The sequence below is a fragment of the Leptosomus discolor genome, chromosome 10 (genome assembly GCF_034619465.1).
Source record: "Leptosomus discolor isolate bLepDis1 chromosome 10, bLepDis1.hap2, whole genome shotgun sequence".
In the NCBI taxonomy this organism is placed as follows: Eukaryota; Metazoa; Chordata; class Aves; order Leptosomiformes; family Leptosomidae; genus Leptosomus; species Leptosomus discolor.
The window spans coordinates 16,983,572-16,999,214 of record NC_141400.1 but is presented as its reverse complement, the minus strand read 5'-3'; the positions used below and the strand labels follow the sequence as shown (position 1 = coordinate 16,999,214).

Below are 15,643 nucleotides of genomic sequence, written 5' to 3'. Positions count from 1 at the left end.
AACTGGTGACTAATGCACCTTTATTCCTTAAAACTATTTGCTTCAGCTGTACATTAATCTCTTAGCATAAATTTCTGGAAAAATTAGATATTTCTCAGTAAAAATTTATAAGAAAATAAATGTTTTACCTAGCTAACAAATATTGAATTGACAGCCTTCAGAGGTGGCAAACTCTCATTTGCAGTAGAACTAGAGCAACATAACAATTTTCTTTTTTATGTATATAAATAAGTATATATGTTTCCTATTGCTGTGATAATAGCTGTATACTAAGCCAAACGTGGTTATAAATTATTCCTAGCGTCTCGTTCGAGTAGTGTGGCTAGGCAAGTATGTCCCTCCTCCCCATCTGTTTGACTGATATTTTTCTCTGAAATCCTAAAAGGTGAAAACTTTTAAGTTAAATAGTCACATAGCTCTAATTGAGAACCTCCGGGTGGCTCTCTGTGTCACTTCTTCCATCACAAATCATGTCAGCTACCAAGGAAGTATGTGAGTACAACTTATACTTAATGACTTACATTTTCTTTTTAACTTGCGTTCTTTTCCCTAACCTTCTCTTTTACTTCAGAGCTCTTAACAAGAAGGACTTTACAACCATAAACAATCTTTTTCTAATAGACTATGTGGAAAAAGGTCTTTCACTGATGTTCTTGACTTAGTCTGGTGCTTTGTTCTTTTTCCAGCTTGCACAGACAAAGAACTGAGGAATCTCGCTTCACGACTAAAAGACTGGTTTGGTGCTCTTCATGAGGACGCCAATCGTGTCATCAAACCAACAAGCTCGGAGATGGCACAAGGCAGTAAGAAAACACCTTTCCCGTTGAACATTGAGTGTTGTAGGCAGCTTCCCAGGCTGAGAGAGCATTCAGCTGAGCACAATGTGCTGCAATGTCATGTCAGGCAGGTGTCAGCAAGGAAGCAGGTACATGGGAGGCCTGCCTGGTCCTGCAAACAAATAGCTGCACCATTTTCTAAAGGAGCTGCAGTCATTCTGTGCTCTCTGCCCCAAACTGCTCTAAAAACTGGCAGTCAGAGACAGGTTAATCAGGCACATAGCTGCGACTGAAGGCCATGGAGGTCACATCTATACTAGTAAACTGCTCAGGGATTTTTCTCAAGGCCTGAGATTAACTAGAATGACAGAGTTCGTGTCCGTACAGTTAAAGTCCATGACCCTCCAAATCAGCATGGCTGCATCCAAATCACTTCTTGGCCGTGGACCGTGATGTATGCTTACCCCCCAGTTTATGGCCAAGTATTTTATGACCCAATGTCAGTGGCATGAGCCAAAAACATGGCATACAAGCATACAGACAATTATGCCAATGTTGGAAAAGACTCTCTTTGATTTTATTTTTCAATTTCCTGCTGACACCTTATGTTAAGAGAAAGAATAATAAAAACATCCACATCGTAGCCGCGGAGCTGGAATAGTTAAATGGTGTGGAAAGCTGGAATTTATTGTGTCCCAGGTATTTAATAACACCATCTTTTCTTCCTTTGATGCTTTTTTAAGAAGGGAAGAAAATGAACAGTTTAGAGGACATTTACTCTCTGTGGGTTAAGCCAACATGACTGATTTTGATGTCATTTACCCACCAGGGAGGGGAAAGATTCGGATAACAGCATCAAAAGAGGTCATGTTCATCAGAGAGCAGATGCACATTTATTTTCTGTAAGGACTCATTAATCCTTTTAAATAGTATGTCCCAAAACACGTGGGCCCTTGGGTTGCAAAGTAGGATGCACAAGTTTTATCTAGGTGTGTGACTCACCTTCGCTTCACTGCCCTGATTCTCTGGTACAAGCTGTCTAAAGCCAGGGTCTGCACACACAGAAGTTAAAAGGTTTGGTCAGCTGCTCCATTTTACAACTCTTTTGACCCCAGTTTCCCTGGTTTCCCTCCAGTGTTAGACTGGAGAGGCTAAACATGCAATAGAGCAAACCCAGCACATCAGGATGGGCATTTATGCTTGGTTCATACCAAGCCACAGCCACTCTCCTTTTGTGCTATTTCTGAGCTTGTGTAGCAATAGGTTGCCTCTCCCTAGAGATAGAATATACCACAGGCTATATTGCTCAAAACTATAGTCAAACCTCATTAATGCCAAGTAATTGTATCTTAAAACTGTGTGGTGAAACAAGCCATGTTGTGTGTAAATTATCTTTTTCAGATGTCCCTTACTTTCCATAGTATTTACAACAAAGTCAGTATCTTAAAAAACTTATTTCTTAAATGATATTCCAAAAAAGGCTATTGTGATGCAGAGGAGGCCAAACCATAGTGCAAAAAGACAACTGGATGTACAGCTAATCATGGCTTCAAGGTGCGAACTCATTTCAAACACCATGACAGAAAACGCCGGAGGCTTAAAACTTTGTCCTTTAGGTCCAGAACCACATAAAATTGCATTTTATCAGATTGTCAAAAGGGTGGTTTTCGTGCTGATGACCTGTGAGCTGCTCATGAGGACTTTACCAAAGGCCTGAGACCAAACTCATTCCTAGAAGTGTTGGGTCTTTTTCTTTTTTTTGCTGAAGCAATTTCAGTGAGAAAAACATTCCTGGTAATTCTGCAGTGTTTGCTCTGATTCACAGAGGAGCTGTTATCTCTTTTTAGTTTAGTTTGATTCCTGGCAGCTTTTGTATGAAAGGATGCCTTGATGATCTTAAACACTTGATCTCAACAATGTTCATTTTTAGACTGTCGACTTAGTTTGGCACATTTTCTTACTTTCTTACATGCCAGTTAAAAAAAAAAAAAAAAAGAAAGAAACTTTATGAGTTAAGATGCCTAAATCGTTTTTGAATGCCACAAAACTTGGGCTTGTTTTTCTTTTTAAGAGTTTGCAACAGTATTTGTGAATTAATCTGCATGTTCCAAATCCCGCAGCTCCAATTTTCTGTGGTAGCACTGAAAATACATGCACAGCAAGGACAATGGTATTTGGCTTCCTCCGGCTTCAAACATTCATGAAAATGAAAGGCATCTTAAACAGGGCTCGGAATTCAAAGCGAAATTCACACACCCAAGGTGAAAAAAAAAAAATTTGTGTGCATCCTGGCAAACAGGACACGCAGCTCTGGCAATACACCCTGATGTACACATTGCCCATTTTTTTATTGCTCTGCATGTGTTGCCCTCCTCACCAGGCTGATCACTTCATTAAACTGAACTGGTTTGGTTATGCCTGTAGAGTTAAAAGGCATGCACATCCTCAAAGTAATTCATTTTGGGTATGCCCCTGAGGCAGTAAAAGGAACAGATGGTGGGATGGGATGACTACGATGCCTTGGACACATCAGCTGTCTAGAGAAGGTGTTCCAGCAGAGATTTCTCTATGCTACATTAAACTTTCAAGATGTTACTGTGAGTGTAAATAAGCTTTTTAAGTGTATTAAAGTTCACCCCCAGGTGAAGGAAAAAAGTACAGTCTTTTTTTTTTTTTTTAACTCTTGAAATGAAAAAGATGAGGGCAAGTCATTGTGTTTGAAATCTCAAACCTTCATTCAATGAGCTATCTGCCAGGTGTCAGCAAAGCACCACAGGCCAGGAACTTTGTGTTCTGCAGGCTTTGTACAGTTGAAATCTCCTCAATAAATAATATAAGCAACTCAGGGACATGCTTTGACATAAGGAAATAATAAAACTAATTAGGTGGTAAGATCAGGTTCAAATTGCTCCTGAGCCTGTTGGTAATTCATAACATACTTGTATTGTGCCTAGATAGTCTCTTTGGTTGGAGTGGGAGTTGTTTTTCTTTTGCTAGAGATCTATGCAATATAAAGGATTTTTTCTGGGGAACATTTCTTCTTTTATTTTAAGTGATGGGGGAAATTAGGTTAATTATTCCCCTGTTAATTTAATTGTAATATACTTTAATAAAATAAAACTGGCTCATGTAAGTCAACTGTTGAAGGGGGAAAATAATTTTATGTGCCAGAAGGTGTGTTTATTTTTAATTAGGATTTTCACTTAAAGACTTCTTTTAATTTAATTCCATTTTAATTCAGTGGAGGTGGAGCGTTTTACGTATTAATGGGATATGAGACTTTTACATGTAGGTCACCGGTTTGGTTTCCTTCCAGACCTGTAGTGAATTAAAGTTGTTAGGATGCTGAACAGCTGTCAGTCGGAATGAGAAACGTGATGGTCTCAATCCAGGTCCTTGTGAGCAGGTGTCCAAATGAGAGCAACCCACCACCACAACTGACATTAACTGACATCTGTGTTGGCAGCCTCTGCCCAGAACCCAAGAGCAGGAGGGATATGGAGCCTGCACCGTTCTCTTGCTTCTCGCTGACCTGATGCACGGGAAGATGCAGAAAGCTTCTCACTGAGGTTGCCGTTAATCGAGGTCTATTGTGCTAGAAGTCCAGCCTATTAACCAAGCACTTAATTCATTACAGAATTACAGTACGTGGTTTATTTCATCAGCATGTTGCATCATATTTGTGAGCAAGTGTATAAAAAGACTCCAAAAAGGAGTTAATTCATTCAACATCACTTGGCCTCACCAAGTTGATGGGAGAACAGTGACCTCCCAGTGAAGGTAAGCGAGCTCCGAGCACCATTTTCCATCAGCTGCCCTGGGCAGGCAGTAAGTCAGAGCCTGCGTGGCACAGTCAGGGCACGCTTTGCTTTGACTCCTGTTGCTGGATGCCGAGAGCATCCAGGATTGCTGGTTTTGGACTGCAGATGCAATGCTGCAAAAGGTGATTTATGGGCTGTAGCTTTTACCCAGGAGACAATATAGAGTGGAGGTAGATCACAGAATGGATCAGTATCACAGATACTACTATTCAGCTTCAACCACATGTTGAGGGACAATTAAAGGCTTAACCTTTTCATTGATAATAACCATCTAACGAAGGGCTTTCCATCAGTAATATGTAATGACTTCCAGACCACACTGTTTAATAATACAGCATTGCTTAATAATACAGCCCCTTAATAAACCTAATCTGGAACTCTGGTCACAACACTGAAAGCTCCCCAGTTTATACAAAATTACAATCAAAAGCTCTTCAACTAATGTAATTAACTGTCTTCCTAAGTGACTTTTCATGATTGTATCTTGCATCCAAGCCCTGATGGTATGTCACAGAGTAGCTTCATATTCACATCAGTCACTATCTTGTGATCTGCTCAGACAGATCAGTGCTGTGGGCATGCTGCTGTTGTGTCCCTGAATGCATGTTGTACACACAGATAAAGACTTCCCAGCAGGAAGGAAAACAAGATTCAGAAATAATCCACAGACTCCGTCAGAGGCAAGTTCATGACAGGATCTCCTCTTCCTTGCTTTGGTCCTTGCCAGTTAGGAGGTGACCTTTAGAGACCCACAGGGCTGAGCAACATGTACTGTACTCAACTGGTTGTTCAACAGACCTTGTAGTTATTCACCTTAGTGGCAGTATGTGACACAACAGGGCGTAAAGACAATCACCAGCGAGGGGACCTGAACAGGAAAAGAGCAGCCAACAGAACCCAGCTGTTTTTCCCCTGGAAGCTGTTAAACTGGGGTAGCTGAAGCATGTACTGATCCGAGCTCCACCGTGCAATTGAATGATCTACCCCTGCCTCTTTGACCACTTATAACCTGCCCTGTGGTGGGGAATCAGGCACAGCACACACCCGCACAAGGCAGGACTGCGTGTCCGGCTCCTCAATGCTTTGTAAAGGCAAAGTCAAGAATTCTTAAATCCTTTTGCTCAACAAGAGATGGCACAGTGACCAAATCCTGCTTACCTTCTTCAGATGAACAAAATAATTGAAGTCAATAGTCCTAATTGCTTCAGCAAGGCAAGCAGGCTTCCTCCCTACACCTGTTCACATGGCCTTTTTCTTTTTCACTGTGCTCGAACTTGATTAGATAATGTTAGAGGAGATAAGAGCACAAAAATGTGATGAAATGTTCAGCTTGATTTCTGTCTTCCCTGCCTGAGCTGCCTCTAGCCCTGAGGAAATGGTATTACCTTTTTCCTTTCTTAGAGAAACATGTATTATGAACGACATAAACCTTCCCATTAGTTAACCCCTCTGATTGTTCCTCCGTGTCGCTGACAACCTTCAGCTGCAGTTGCGTACAAAAAGCACAGCTTCCAGCATAAAGCACTGCCCTCCTTTGGATCCGTACTTAAAATAGCAGGTTGGCTGCAGAGCTTGGACAAACTGTCAGCGTGATTCCAGCAACACCTTAAGTTTCACTTTAACAGAGCAGCATCCTGAAATGGGACTTGACACACACAGCAAATAAGGCTAAGCTTGACCTCCTTCAATGAAAGATGCAGCAAAAGGAAAAAGCCCATCAGGCTTCTCCACATGGCCCATAGCAGAATGAATAGTGCACAGGCAGGTTATCACACACAGCTGAAACAGCGTGAGCACAAGGTGCCCAGGGTGCATGATTCAGGTACCCTCTGTAAAGCCAATATTTGCATGTTTCTGAGTCCTTGTTGAAACCAGTATCCTTAATATCATATTTATTAGCTCTGCGGTACAAATATACTTTCTTACATCATAGATAACTTGAAAATTAGTCCATGTTTGTACCAAACACTGAAAAATACAGTGACAGTGTGGATTTATAATGCCGTGTCTTGTTTGTGAAAGAAGGCAATGCCACTGTTTTTGTGGAGATTGCAGAATACTGGAACATGTAGCTCACATACATTCTGGGTATCTATATGCATGACTTGGTCTTTCTGTGATAACTGCTGCTGCTGCTGCAGTCTTTTAAGGATCTGGGCTATTAAAATGAACAATGGTGATGGTCTCCAAAGCACTGGAAGAGCAGAATCCTGTATTGCTGCACAATCCTGGAGGCCACAAGAAGGAATACTGCTGGTGTGGCATACAAGAGCATGTGCAGCTCTCTGGAGCTGCCAGCTGAAGCACTGACATTCTTCAGAGTGGTGCAAGCAAAAGAGGCACTTCGTCCCTTTTCTCCCCCAGACATCTCACGATCCAGATCAAAGTGGTTTGTTGTCCGCCACAGGAGGCAGGGCTTTGAAGAGTGAAAAGCTAGGATGAGAGGTGGAAGGTGAGAGCACAGTAGGAAAGAATTTGATCAGGGAACTAGAAATGGGTCTGAGAAACAGAATTTAAATCACATTCAGACTCTAGTCTAGTTTGAAAACGCAGTGGATGTAGCCTTTTCTCATCACATTTCAGTTTGTTGGAACAAGGCCAACCCACCTGGACTGAGAACAGAAAACAAAATCTGAGAATTTTTTCGTAGAAGTAACTTTGAATCACAGTAATCAGTTATGAATCTCAGCCTTCCCTGAGGGCTCCTAAAGAGTGTGAGTGATGCTCTAGTCTGTAGCTGTGCTTGGGTTTTAAGCTTTACACAATCAGTTCAGTCTTAGAATTTTGTTCTGCTTTGGGCAAGTCAGGTTAATGTTCAGAGTCCAGACAAAAAACTTAGCAAGCTTCAGCTTAGCAATAATTCCTGTGCCGTGAGCGTGCTGGGGTTCAGTTGGGGATGTTTGCCTGCCTTCTTACAGGATTTGACACCAGCATCCTACCAATCTGTAAGGATTCCTTAGGCTGGATGTTCAACAAACTTGACATGAACTATGACCTGCTGCTGGATCCCTCGGAGATCAGTGCCATTTATCTGGATAAGTATGAGCCATGCGTCAAGCCTCTCTTCAACTCCTGCGACTCCTTCAAAGACGGAAAGCTTTCAAACAATGAGTGGTGCTACTGCTTCCAGAAGCCAGGCGGTGAGTTGTGCAATTTGCAGTCCAAAGAGAAGTTGTCTGGGTCTCCCTGTGTTTCAGGTTTGATTGACCTGCTTGTAGAGATAGTTTGGTAAGTGGCGGGCAGCTGTGTTAAAAACGTCTTTTCTCCAGCACCGCTGTGAAAGGGCATTGTCTAACAATGTTTAAAGTCACCGATGAACTACGTTAATATCCCTTGATCATTAAAACAAGCAGAGAAGTAGTAAATGCCAGTGCACACAGTCTAGAAATAAGCTCTATTGCTGATAGAAAGCTCAAGAACTTACTCTGTTATTAATGCAGGAATTAGTCAATTAGCAAATCATAAATTAGACAGCTGGCATTATGTCGGTTTGGTGAAAAGAGAGGAAAAATGGTTTAACAATGAAAATGGCCCCCAAACACTATTCTCAACTACAGTGTATGGCTTTTTTTTTTTTAATTAGTGGAGCTAATGACATAAATTTGTTTTGCAGTACAGTACTGGCATATGGGCTTTTTTCATTCCCAGGTGTACAGTAGTCTACATTTCTTGTCAGCAGTGAAGCCAGTCATTACAGAGTCTGTCCCATACCATCTGGAAACTGATTCTCATACATTATATTTTAGGTCTTCCTTGCCAGAATGAAATGAATAGAATTCAAAAGCTAAGTAGAGGGAAGAGTCTGTTGGGTAAGTTCGGTTACTTGCTATTCATTTACTCAACTAATTAAAGCTTCTATGATTATTGTAACTTTATATGCAGTAATGGTTTTTCAATTAGAGACTAATGTTTTGAGTCAGGAATATGCACCACGGAGCATAGGCCTGACACTATGAAATTAAACAAATAATGAGGTAGCAACATACAGAACAGGTGTCAGCGTGGCAACGGGTTCAGAACTAATTTACAGCTCTCCAGAAATGCAAAGCCCTGCCTGCACGGAGCTTAATACTGCCTTCACCACCTCGTAGGTCAGAATAAGTACAGAGGCTGCTTGATCCTCAAGCCTGCCATTTTTGAAGGGTGACTGAAGGTGCCACAGTGCATAGCCGGTGGGTTTGTGTCTTCTTCCAGTTTTGGTGCAATGCGTGCATTCCTTGGGGTTCAGTTTTGCCTAATCACCCTTAAAAATATTTCAGTATGCTCCGTGTATATGAAAACAGGAATTCATATCATCACCCTGTAGGATGCTCCTGACCCACTCTCTATTGAATATTGGGACCCTGAATTAATTCATAACTTGCACTGCTCTGGTGGGTAGCTAAAATTAGGTGAAATAAATTCCCATATAGCATTTTCCCATTTAATTGTTAAAAAATCAGGTTGGTGAACTGAGTAAATTTAAGGTAACTAAGTCCATACCCTAAAATCACACAGTGTTATATAGTCCGGTGTTCATGTGGCGGTATCTTACTGAAACTTCTGTCCTAGTGCATTTGTGTACATACAGCCAAATCAGGCAAGGCACACCAGTACAGATTAAAGTCTCTGTTTACAGAAAACACTGCATTTCACCCTTGAAGAGTCTAGCTTACCTCAGACCCAGGCTGTCAGGTCCGTCATCGAGACCCCATGTCAGGTTCTTACAGCATCATTAGTTGCAGCACAGAGCATGCATGTCAGCTCTGCTGCAGTGCTTCTCAGATTGCTCTCAGATTTTAGTCTGATGTTTCTAGATACTCATTAGCAGACCCTGCAAACAGAGCTTCTGCGAAGCTCATCTTTGCTAAATGCTGCCATTCCCAGATGCCACTGCCATTTGAACTCAAGGTTCAGGTACCGTATGAACAATTGCAAGCTGGATTCGTTGGTTTAAAATAAGAATAAACATTCCCAAAGGCCACAGGGACTATGGTTTCATTTCATCATACTTTCATAGCAAGTTCACATAAAGATTAAGATGTTTCAGAATTACAGCACTTGCTGTTCATGGCTGTGGGAGTGAAAGAAGGATTGATCACTTAGTGATGGGTGCTCCATTCAGTAAATATTTTGCATTTGTGTTCAAATGCATATTGCGGCAGAGGAAGTCACAGTGCTCTCTGTCTCATTGGTGTCATGATGGTCAAAGCCACCTAAAAGAGTAAGAAGACCCGTTCCTAATGGATAGCTTTGGCTATCCCGTATTTATTTTGTGCTTTGCTATTATTTGCTATATGCAATACATGTCATCTAGGTTGAAACATAAGTGGTTTGTTCCGATATGTGGGGGAAAGTGATGGCTATATTGCAGGTAGTACAACATTCAGGCAGCTGTAGCGCGTGTCACTGGGATCTGATCACAGTAGCAGGAGTAAAATGACAAAGTAAAAGCAGTAAGAATGGTCCCTTACCATAAATAACTTCTTGTCAACTGTATTAAAAAAAAGTGAAGGATGAAAGTGCCTAAGCTCAACAAATCAAGAAGTGTCAGGTACAGGTAGTTCCACAAGCTAGAAAATTATAATATAGAGAGGAACTCTTTGCTGCACCTACCTTAAAAGTCTGCCTGCATAATGGCACCTGTCTGTGAGATTCTAATCTGCTCTCATAGCTATTTATACAGTGGAAAACATTGTCTTTTCTCTTCACTGACTGAAAAATCATGCAAATGGAAACCAAAACATTCACGTGACAAAAAACATGCTTGTAGCAACAATAAGGATTGAAAAGAGATATGAATATTTTCTGAGAAACGATCCTTTAATTATTCTCTTTCCCTCTCTGTCCCTGACATATAGAGCACAGCATTTACAGTCTGGGCAGTAGGCATGAAGAAGATTTCTGTTAACTCGCATCCATTGATAAAAGATGATGACTTTTGGTATTTTGTTCTCTATATATTTTTCAAAACACATGACAGTTGCAACAAAGTACTTCAAAGCTATTGCCATTAGATATGTTGGATTTGGAGGTTTTCAAATAGAGTCTAGCATCCCAGGGGACTGAATTAAAAAGTAAACAGGACTATTCATCTTTTCCTACCAGATTTATCTAGAGTACAATTAACTGCAGAGAGTGTACTTTTAGAGCATACAACTGTGCAGCCCAATAACGCTTCTCCCACATCACTAAGGTAATAAATTTCGGCTCCCGTCACTGTTTTCTTCTGTATCAGCCCTGCAAATTCAGCTAATATAATAGCTAATACAAGGAGCTGTGTGCCAGCTAGCACTTCGTTCTGTCAGGCTTTTACCTGTGTGCTTCACTATCTTTATCATATAGTTATTCTCCCCATGTCCTCTGAGGAAGGTGAGTATTATATAGATAAGGAGATGGTGCAAAGAAAGAAAGAGATATAGGTCTGGATCCATAAACACAATATAGATGCAACAGTGCTGTTCAAGTTTCCGTGGAATAATTAAATGCTCCATGGGATGAAGAGAGACCAAGGAAGCAGGATTCACTAGCCTGAGGCAGTTCAGTGGGGAGTGACTAACATTTTGTAGTGCTTAATAGTAAAGGTGGTCCACCCGCACTCCTCTCCACACTTATGGGATAGCACTGTCTGTGCAAGAACCTCCAGAGAGGAGAAGTCCTTTCTCCTTCCAAAGTTTGCAGATGTTCTCTGATGCCATACCAAATTATGGGGGGAAATATTCCCACTAAATGGGCTGTCTGGATGCCGTGCTCTAGAACAGCAGGGCTTGTAGCCAGAGCTTATTTCTACTGAACACAGGGGCTGATCTGTGTAGGATTTACAGGATGAATCATCACGCTGTACAACGCTTGCTCTCAGCGACTCTCTGTCCTCACCAGATTGTCACCTGCCCCTGACACATTGGAGAGGACATGCCTTAATCTTCCCTCTGGTCCTTGGCAAATGCTGTGGCATTAGTATGCGTAGCTAAATATTTAAAGCTGCAGTGTTCCATACAAATTGGCACAAATTTCCCATGCAGAATGAAAAATACCTTCTACTCTTCACTGTGACCCAAAGTGTGAATCCTTTCCACACACAGTTATGTTGGCAGTGAGCCTGGGCCATAATTTATTTTTAATTCTATGGCTTGTACAGGCAGTGTGGAACATTTTAATACCTTGCAAGAAACGCAGTGGAACTGTGCAAAAAGGCCTGTTTCAGAGAAGGAAGAGGTTGCATTGCCCAAGGAAAAGAGAAAGCATGAGCCAGTTTACAATGCAGAGGCCGTTCTCTGCTCACCCCATAATGCCACTGGGGTTTCCCCTTTGACTCTTCCCTGGAGCCACATGTTCATCTGGTGTAAGAGGACAGCTCTAGTGACACGGGTACAGCTATGCTGATTTACACCAACTCAAAATCAGCACCTGAGGACTTTTCCCAAGGTTGTGTATAGTCTGATAAACACCTGGATTGCTTAATAGAGAGAGGACGTGAGCATAAATATGAAAAAATCTTTCACAGTCAATATTGGAATAAAGGATTGAACAGTGAGCATTAAGCTACAAAAACCCACAAAGGTGAATACATGTACATTGTTATTAGAACCATTTTTTACAAGAAGTAGTGAAAACGAGTCTGGTAGTCATCAGTATGCTTACATTTGTACACAATCATAATGGTGGTAGCTATAAGGAAACCTGCTATAAGATCATGCTTTGAAGTTATTTAAAATACTCTCACTAATGGATGTGAAGTGGTCTCCAAACTGAGCTGATATACAAAGATTTCTGCAGGTGTTCAAAGGTTTCTGGTTTCATCTTCCAGACCTACATTAGTGGCGCACAAGCATTAGACAACATTTGCAGTGCAATGAGTTTGGAAATTCAAGGATTTTTTTTTTATATAGATGTGTGTGTGTGTGTGTGTGTGTATGAGATTGACTGACTTCCAGTTTTATGTCTTTTATATAGGAAATTTCATGACATTTGGGCAGCACCTTCTCATTCATTTTTTCTCTGAGAAATTTAGTGGAAATAGCCCCTTTGACACATGAGCTGTCTGAAGAGATGCTATACACATGGAACTAGTTAAAAAATTTACTGCATGACCACTAAATCACTGGTATCTTTGACAAAGGAGAAAAATACTTTCTCAAAAATCATTTGAGACAAGAAATTTGGGGGCAAGGGTGGATTTCTGCCATGTTTCAAACTGAAGCAATTGGCAAAGAAGGGAAAATGACTGTACTGACCTCCCCTGGGAAAAAAGCTAACTCATCTCAATACATTTGCTGTATCTGCTGAAAACGGTGGGAACAATAAAACAGGTTTCTCCTGAGAGCTTCCCTGGCTGCAGAAGCCACTCTACAAGGCTGAACTGTATTTGGTTTATTGCAAGACAAATCTTGGGCTTCAGATCCAAAGACTTATTGACTTCAAATCCTGTTGTCGCTCTCTGAAAAGCTTATGCACAACTTCTCCTTTTATACATGGGAGTCAGTCGGAAGTTGTGCTTGAGATTAGCGTGAGTAGCAAGCAGATGGCAGATATCTTCCAGGGATAATTACAGTGTTGTGGAAAGACTTACATGATAAACACTGGAGGAGTGCAAATGGATGGGAAGTGAAGAATTAATGAAGTTGGGGTGGTAATGCAGTCGGGAAGAAAAGTTTAAAACCAGGAGTTAAATCTGAAAGGGGCTCTGTGGGAATATTAATCATTTAGGGACAGAGTAAACCTCTCTCTAGTCTGGTATGCCGTCACCCTCGTGTGCTGTATGTGTGCAAACACGCACTGTGCGGTGACCAAGCTGGCTGAAAACAGTTACTCATATATAATATTTGCTTCCTTTTAGGCACCAGATAATCACTTGCATTTTCTTGCCAACATTGTAAAGATATTCGTGTAAATAAGTGGCAAGTTCATAATACTCTATATACCTGCTTGCTCTGACAGAGGCTTGCGTTACTGATTATACCCTGTGTTTTTTTCAGGTACTTTCATCCCGCGGTGCAACGAAGAAGGTTATTACAAAGCCACGCAGTGCCATGGCAGCACAGGGCAGTGCTGGTGTGTCGATAAGTACGGGAATGAGATAGCCGGCTCAAGAAAGCAAGGGACGGTTAGCTGTGGTGAGTAATGATGTGCTTCCTCAGACAACAAAGAATGAACACTGTTGTAAACCCTGCGATGGCTGTATGATGGAGTATGATAACAAAAGTGACAGCAGGGAAACATGACTGCCAGTATTCAAAGTGCTCCTGTATCTTCTTATTCAGACTGCAAATGGGGCCCTTATATACGTGTTGGTCCTTTGGACCTGGGCGTGCAGCAGAAGTTAACAGGCACTAACCACTGATATGAAGATATTTTTGCTACCAGCCTGGAAAATGTAGGAATTAATATAAAAATTAAGGGTATGGGATTGCTATGCATGGTTATTAACTATATTGTTCTGTATACTCTGGGACATTTACTGGGACTTCATGAATAATGTCTTTCCAGTCAAAGGAAGGCATAAATGTGTAAAAACTTGTAAATTAACAACCAAACCAAATAAAATTGCTGACAGGACAATATTATGTAGATATGTGGAATCACCAATTAGCTGCTATACCTAGGCAAGCAAGATTTCAGCTGTATTCCTTCAGGGTGCTTCAGTGGTGGCTGTGGATGAAGCTTTCTTCTTCAAGAAGAGACAGAAAAAACAGAAACTTAGAAGGTCTGAGATGCCTAGAATCACATCACAGATGTTAGGCTCAATAGCTACATTTGCAAAGCATGGTTTATGCTCTCAAATAAAATCAATTTGTGGAGTATTTTTAGCTTGGTTTACAGGGTTGTGATGGGATGAAAGTATTTATAAATGAGTAATGATTTTCTGGCCTGCACGTATGTGAACTGAGACTCTCCAGTCGAGTCTCTAGGAGGAGGATGATGCATAGGGGGTTTTTTATGCAAGTAAATTTTTTGGAGTAAATTGGTGTGTATTTATCCCAGTACAGGATGAAGAGTGAAATTTAGAGGTTGTTTCATGAATAGCGGAACCAATTAATTTAAAAAGTAACATTGCAAATGATAGTGGCTTGAATGACAAGGGTAGTGATGAATGAGGGATTGGTGTCATGTGAGAGACTGACCTTTCCTGCTCACCTGTTTCAGAAGAAGAGCAAGAAACCTCAGGGGATTTTGGCAGTGGTGGATCTGTTGTGTTGTTGGATGATTTGGAAGAGGAACCTGAAGCAGAAAAAAAAGACAAAGAAGGGAAACTGAAGATTCATGTAAGAGCGGCTAATGAAGATGATGAAGATGAAGATGATGATAAGGATGATGAGATTGGTTATATATGGTAGTGTCCATCATAATGAGGACTCACGTTTTGCACAATATTGCAAGTCACATCATATCTCTGCAATTGTATCTGAGAGTACCTGGCACAAATATTCCCTCTCTACTGAGTTTAATTTTGTATAGTTATTTAATTTGAAAGACAACTTTTTTTTTCCAGCAAGGACTGTTTGGAATACAGCTTTTGTTCAGTTGGTTTGGGGGATTTTTGTTCTATCCACAGGGGCAATGAGTTTTGTTTCAAAAACATTTCATGTCTTAATCCTCACTTGAACAGCTTATGAAATATATCCTGTGAAGGAAGAACTGCAGAAGGGGCTCAATAAACCAATACAAGGCTTAGAAGTCCTCCTCATGTTAGAGAATTTGTAACATAAATTGTTACCTGGACCAGATCAGAAACAGTTCTTTTTCTTTCATGTAGAAGGGAAAGTAGGTGCCTCATTTTCTAGTCCGTATTTGTTACATTCCAGTAAAGGATAAGTCTCTTTGGATAGTGACTTCTGACTGCCCAGCACCAGGGGTTTAATCCAGAAAGAAACCCACTGGCGGGATTTTCTCTTCGTTACATTCTCTAAGAATGAGTCCAACAGGCTTAGTCCAGCCCACGTGGAAGGTAAAGCTCCCACCCCAGCGTAGATCAGTTCCCTGACACTGTTTATTTGGTTAAGGAACATGGCCTTGATCCTAACAGATGCTGAGAACCTGCAGCTGTCATGGACAGGAAACAGAGTCCAT

General features: G+C 41.1%; 1 protein-coding gene across 1 annotated transcript in view; it reads left to right on the top strand.

The window, feature by feature from the left end:
• The window catches only part of SPOCK1 (SPARC (osteonectin), cwcv and kazal like domains proteoglycan 1), a 311,125-nt gene extending 296,215 nt beyond the window's left edge, over positions 1–14,910 (top strand). Inside the window, exons 6-10 of the mRNA XM_086470913.1 lie at positions 687–803; positions 7,516–7,737; positions 8,344–8,406; positions 13,552–13,689; positions 14,720–14,910. Coding sequence (XP_086327039.1) covers positions 687–803; positions 7,516–7,737; positions 8,344–8,406; positions 13,552–13,689; positions 14,720–14,910 — 731 coding nt within the window. The remainder of the gene's footprint in view (positions 1–686; positions 804–7,515; positions 7,738–8,343; positions 8,407–13,551; positions 13,690–14,719) is intronic.
• The last annotated feature ends 733 nt before the right edge of the window (positions 14,911–15,643 follow it).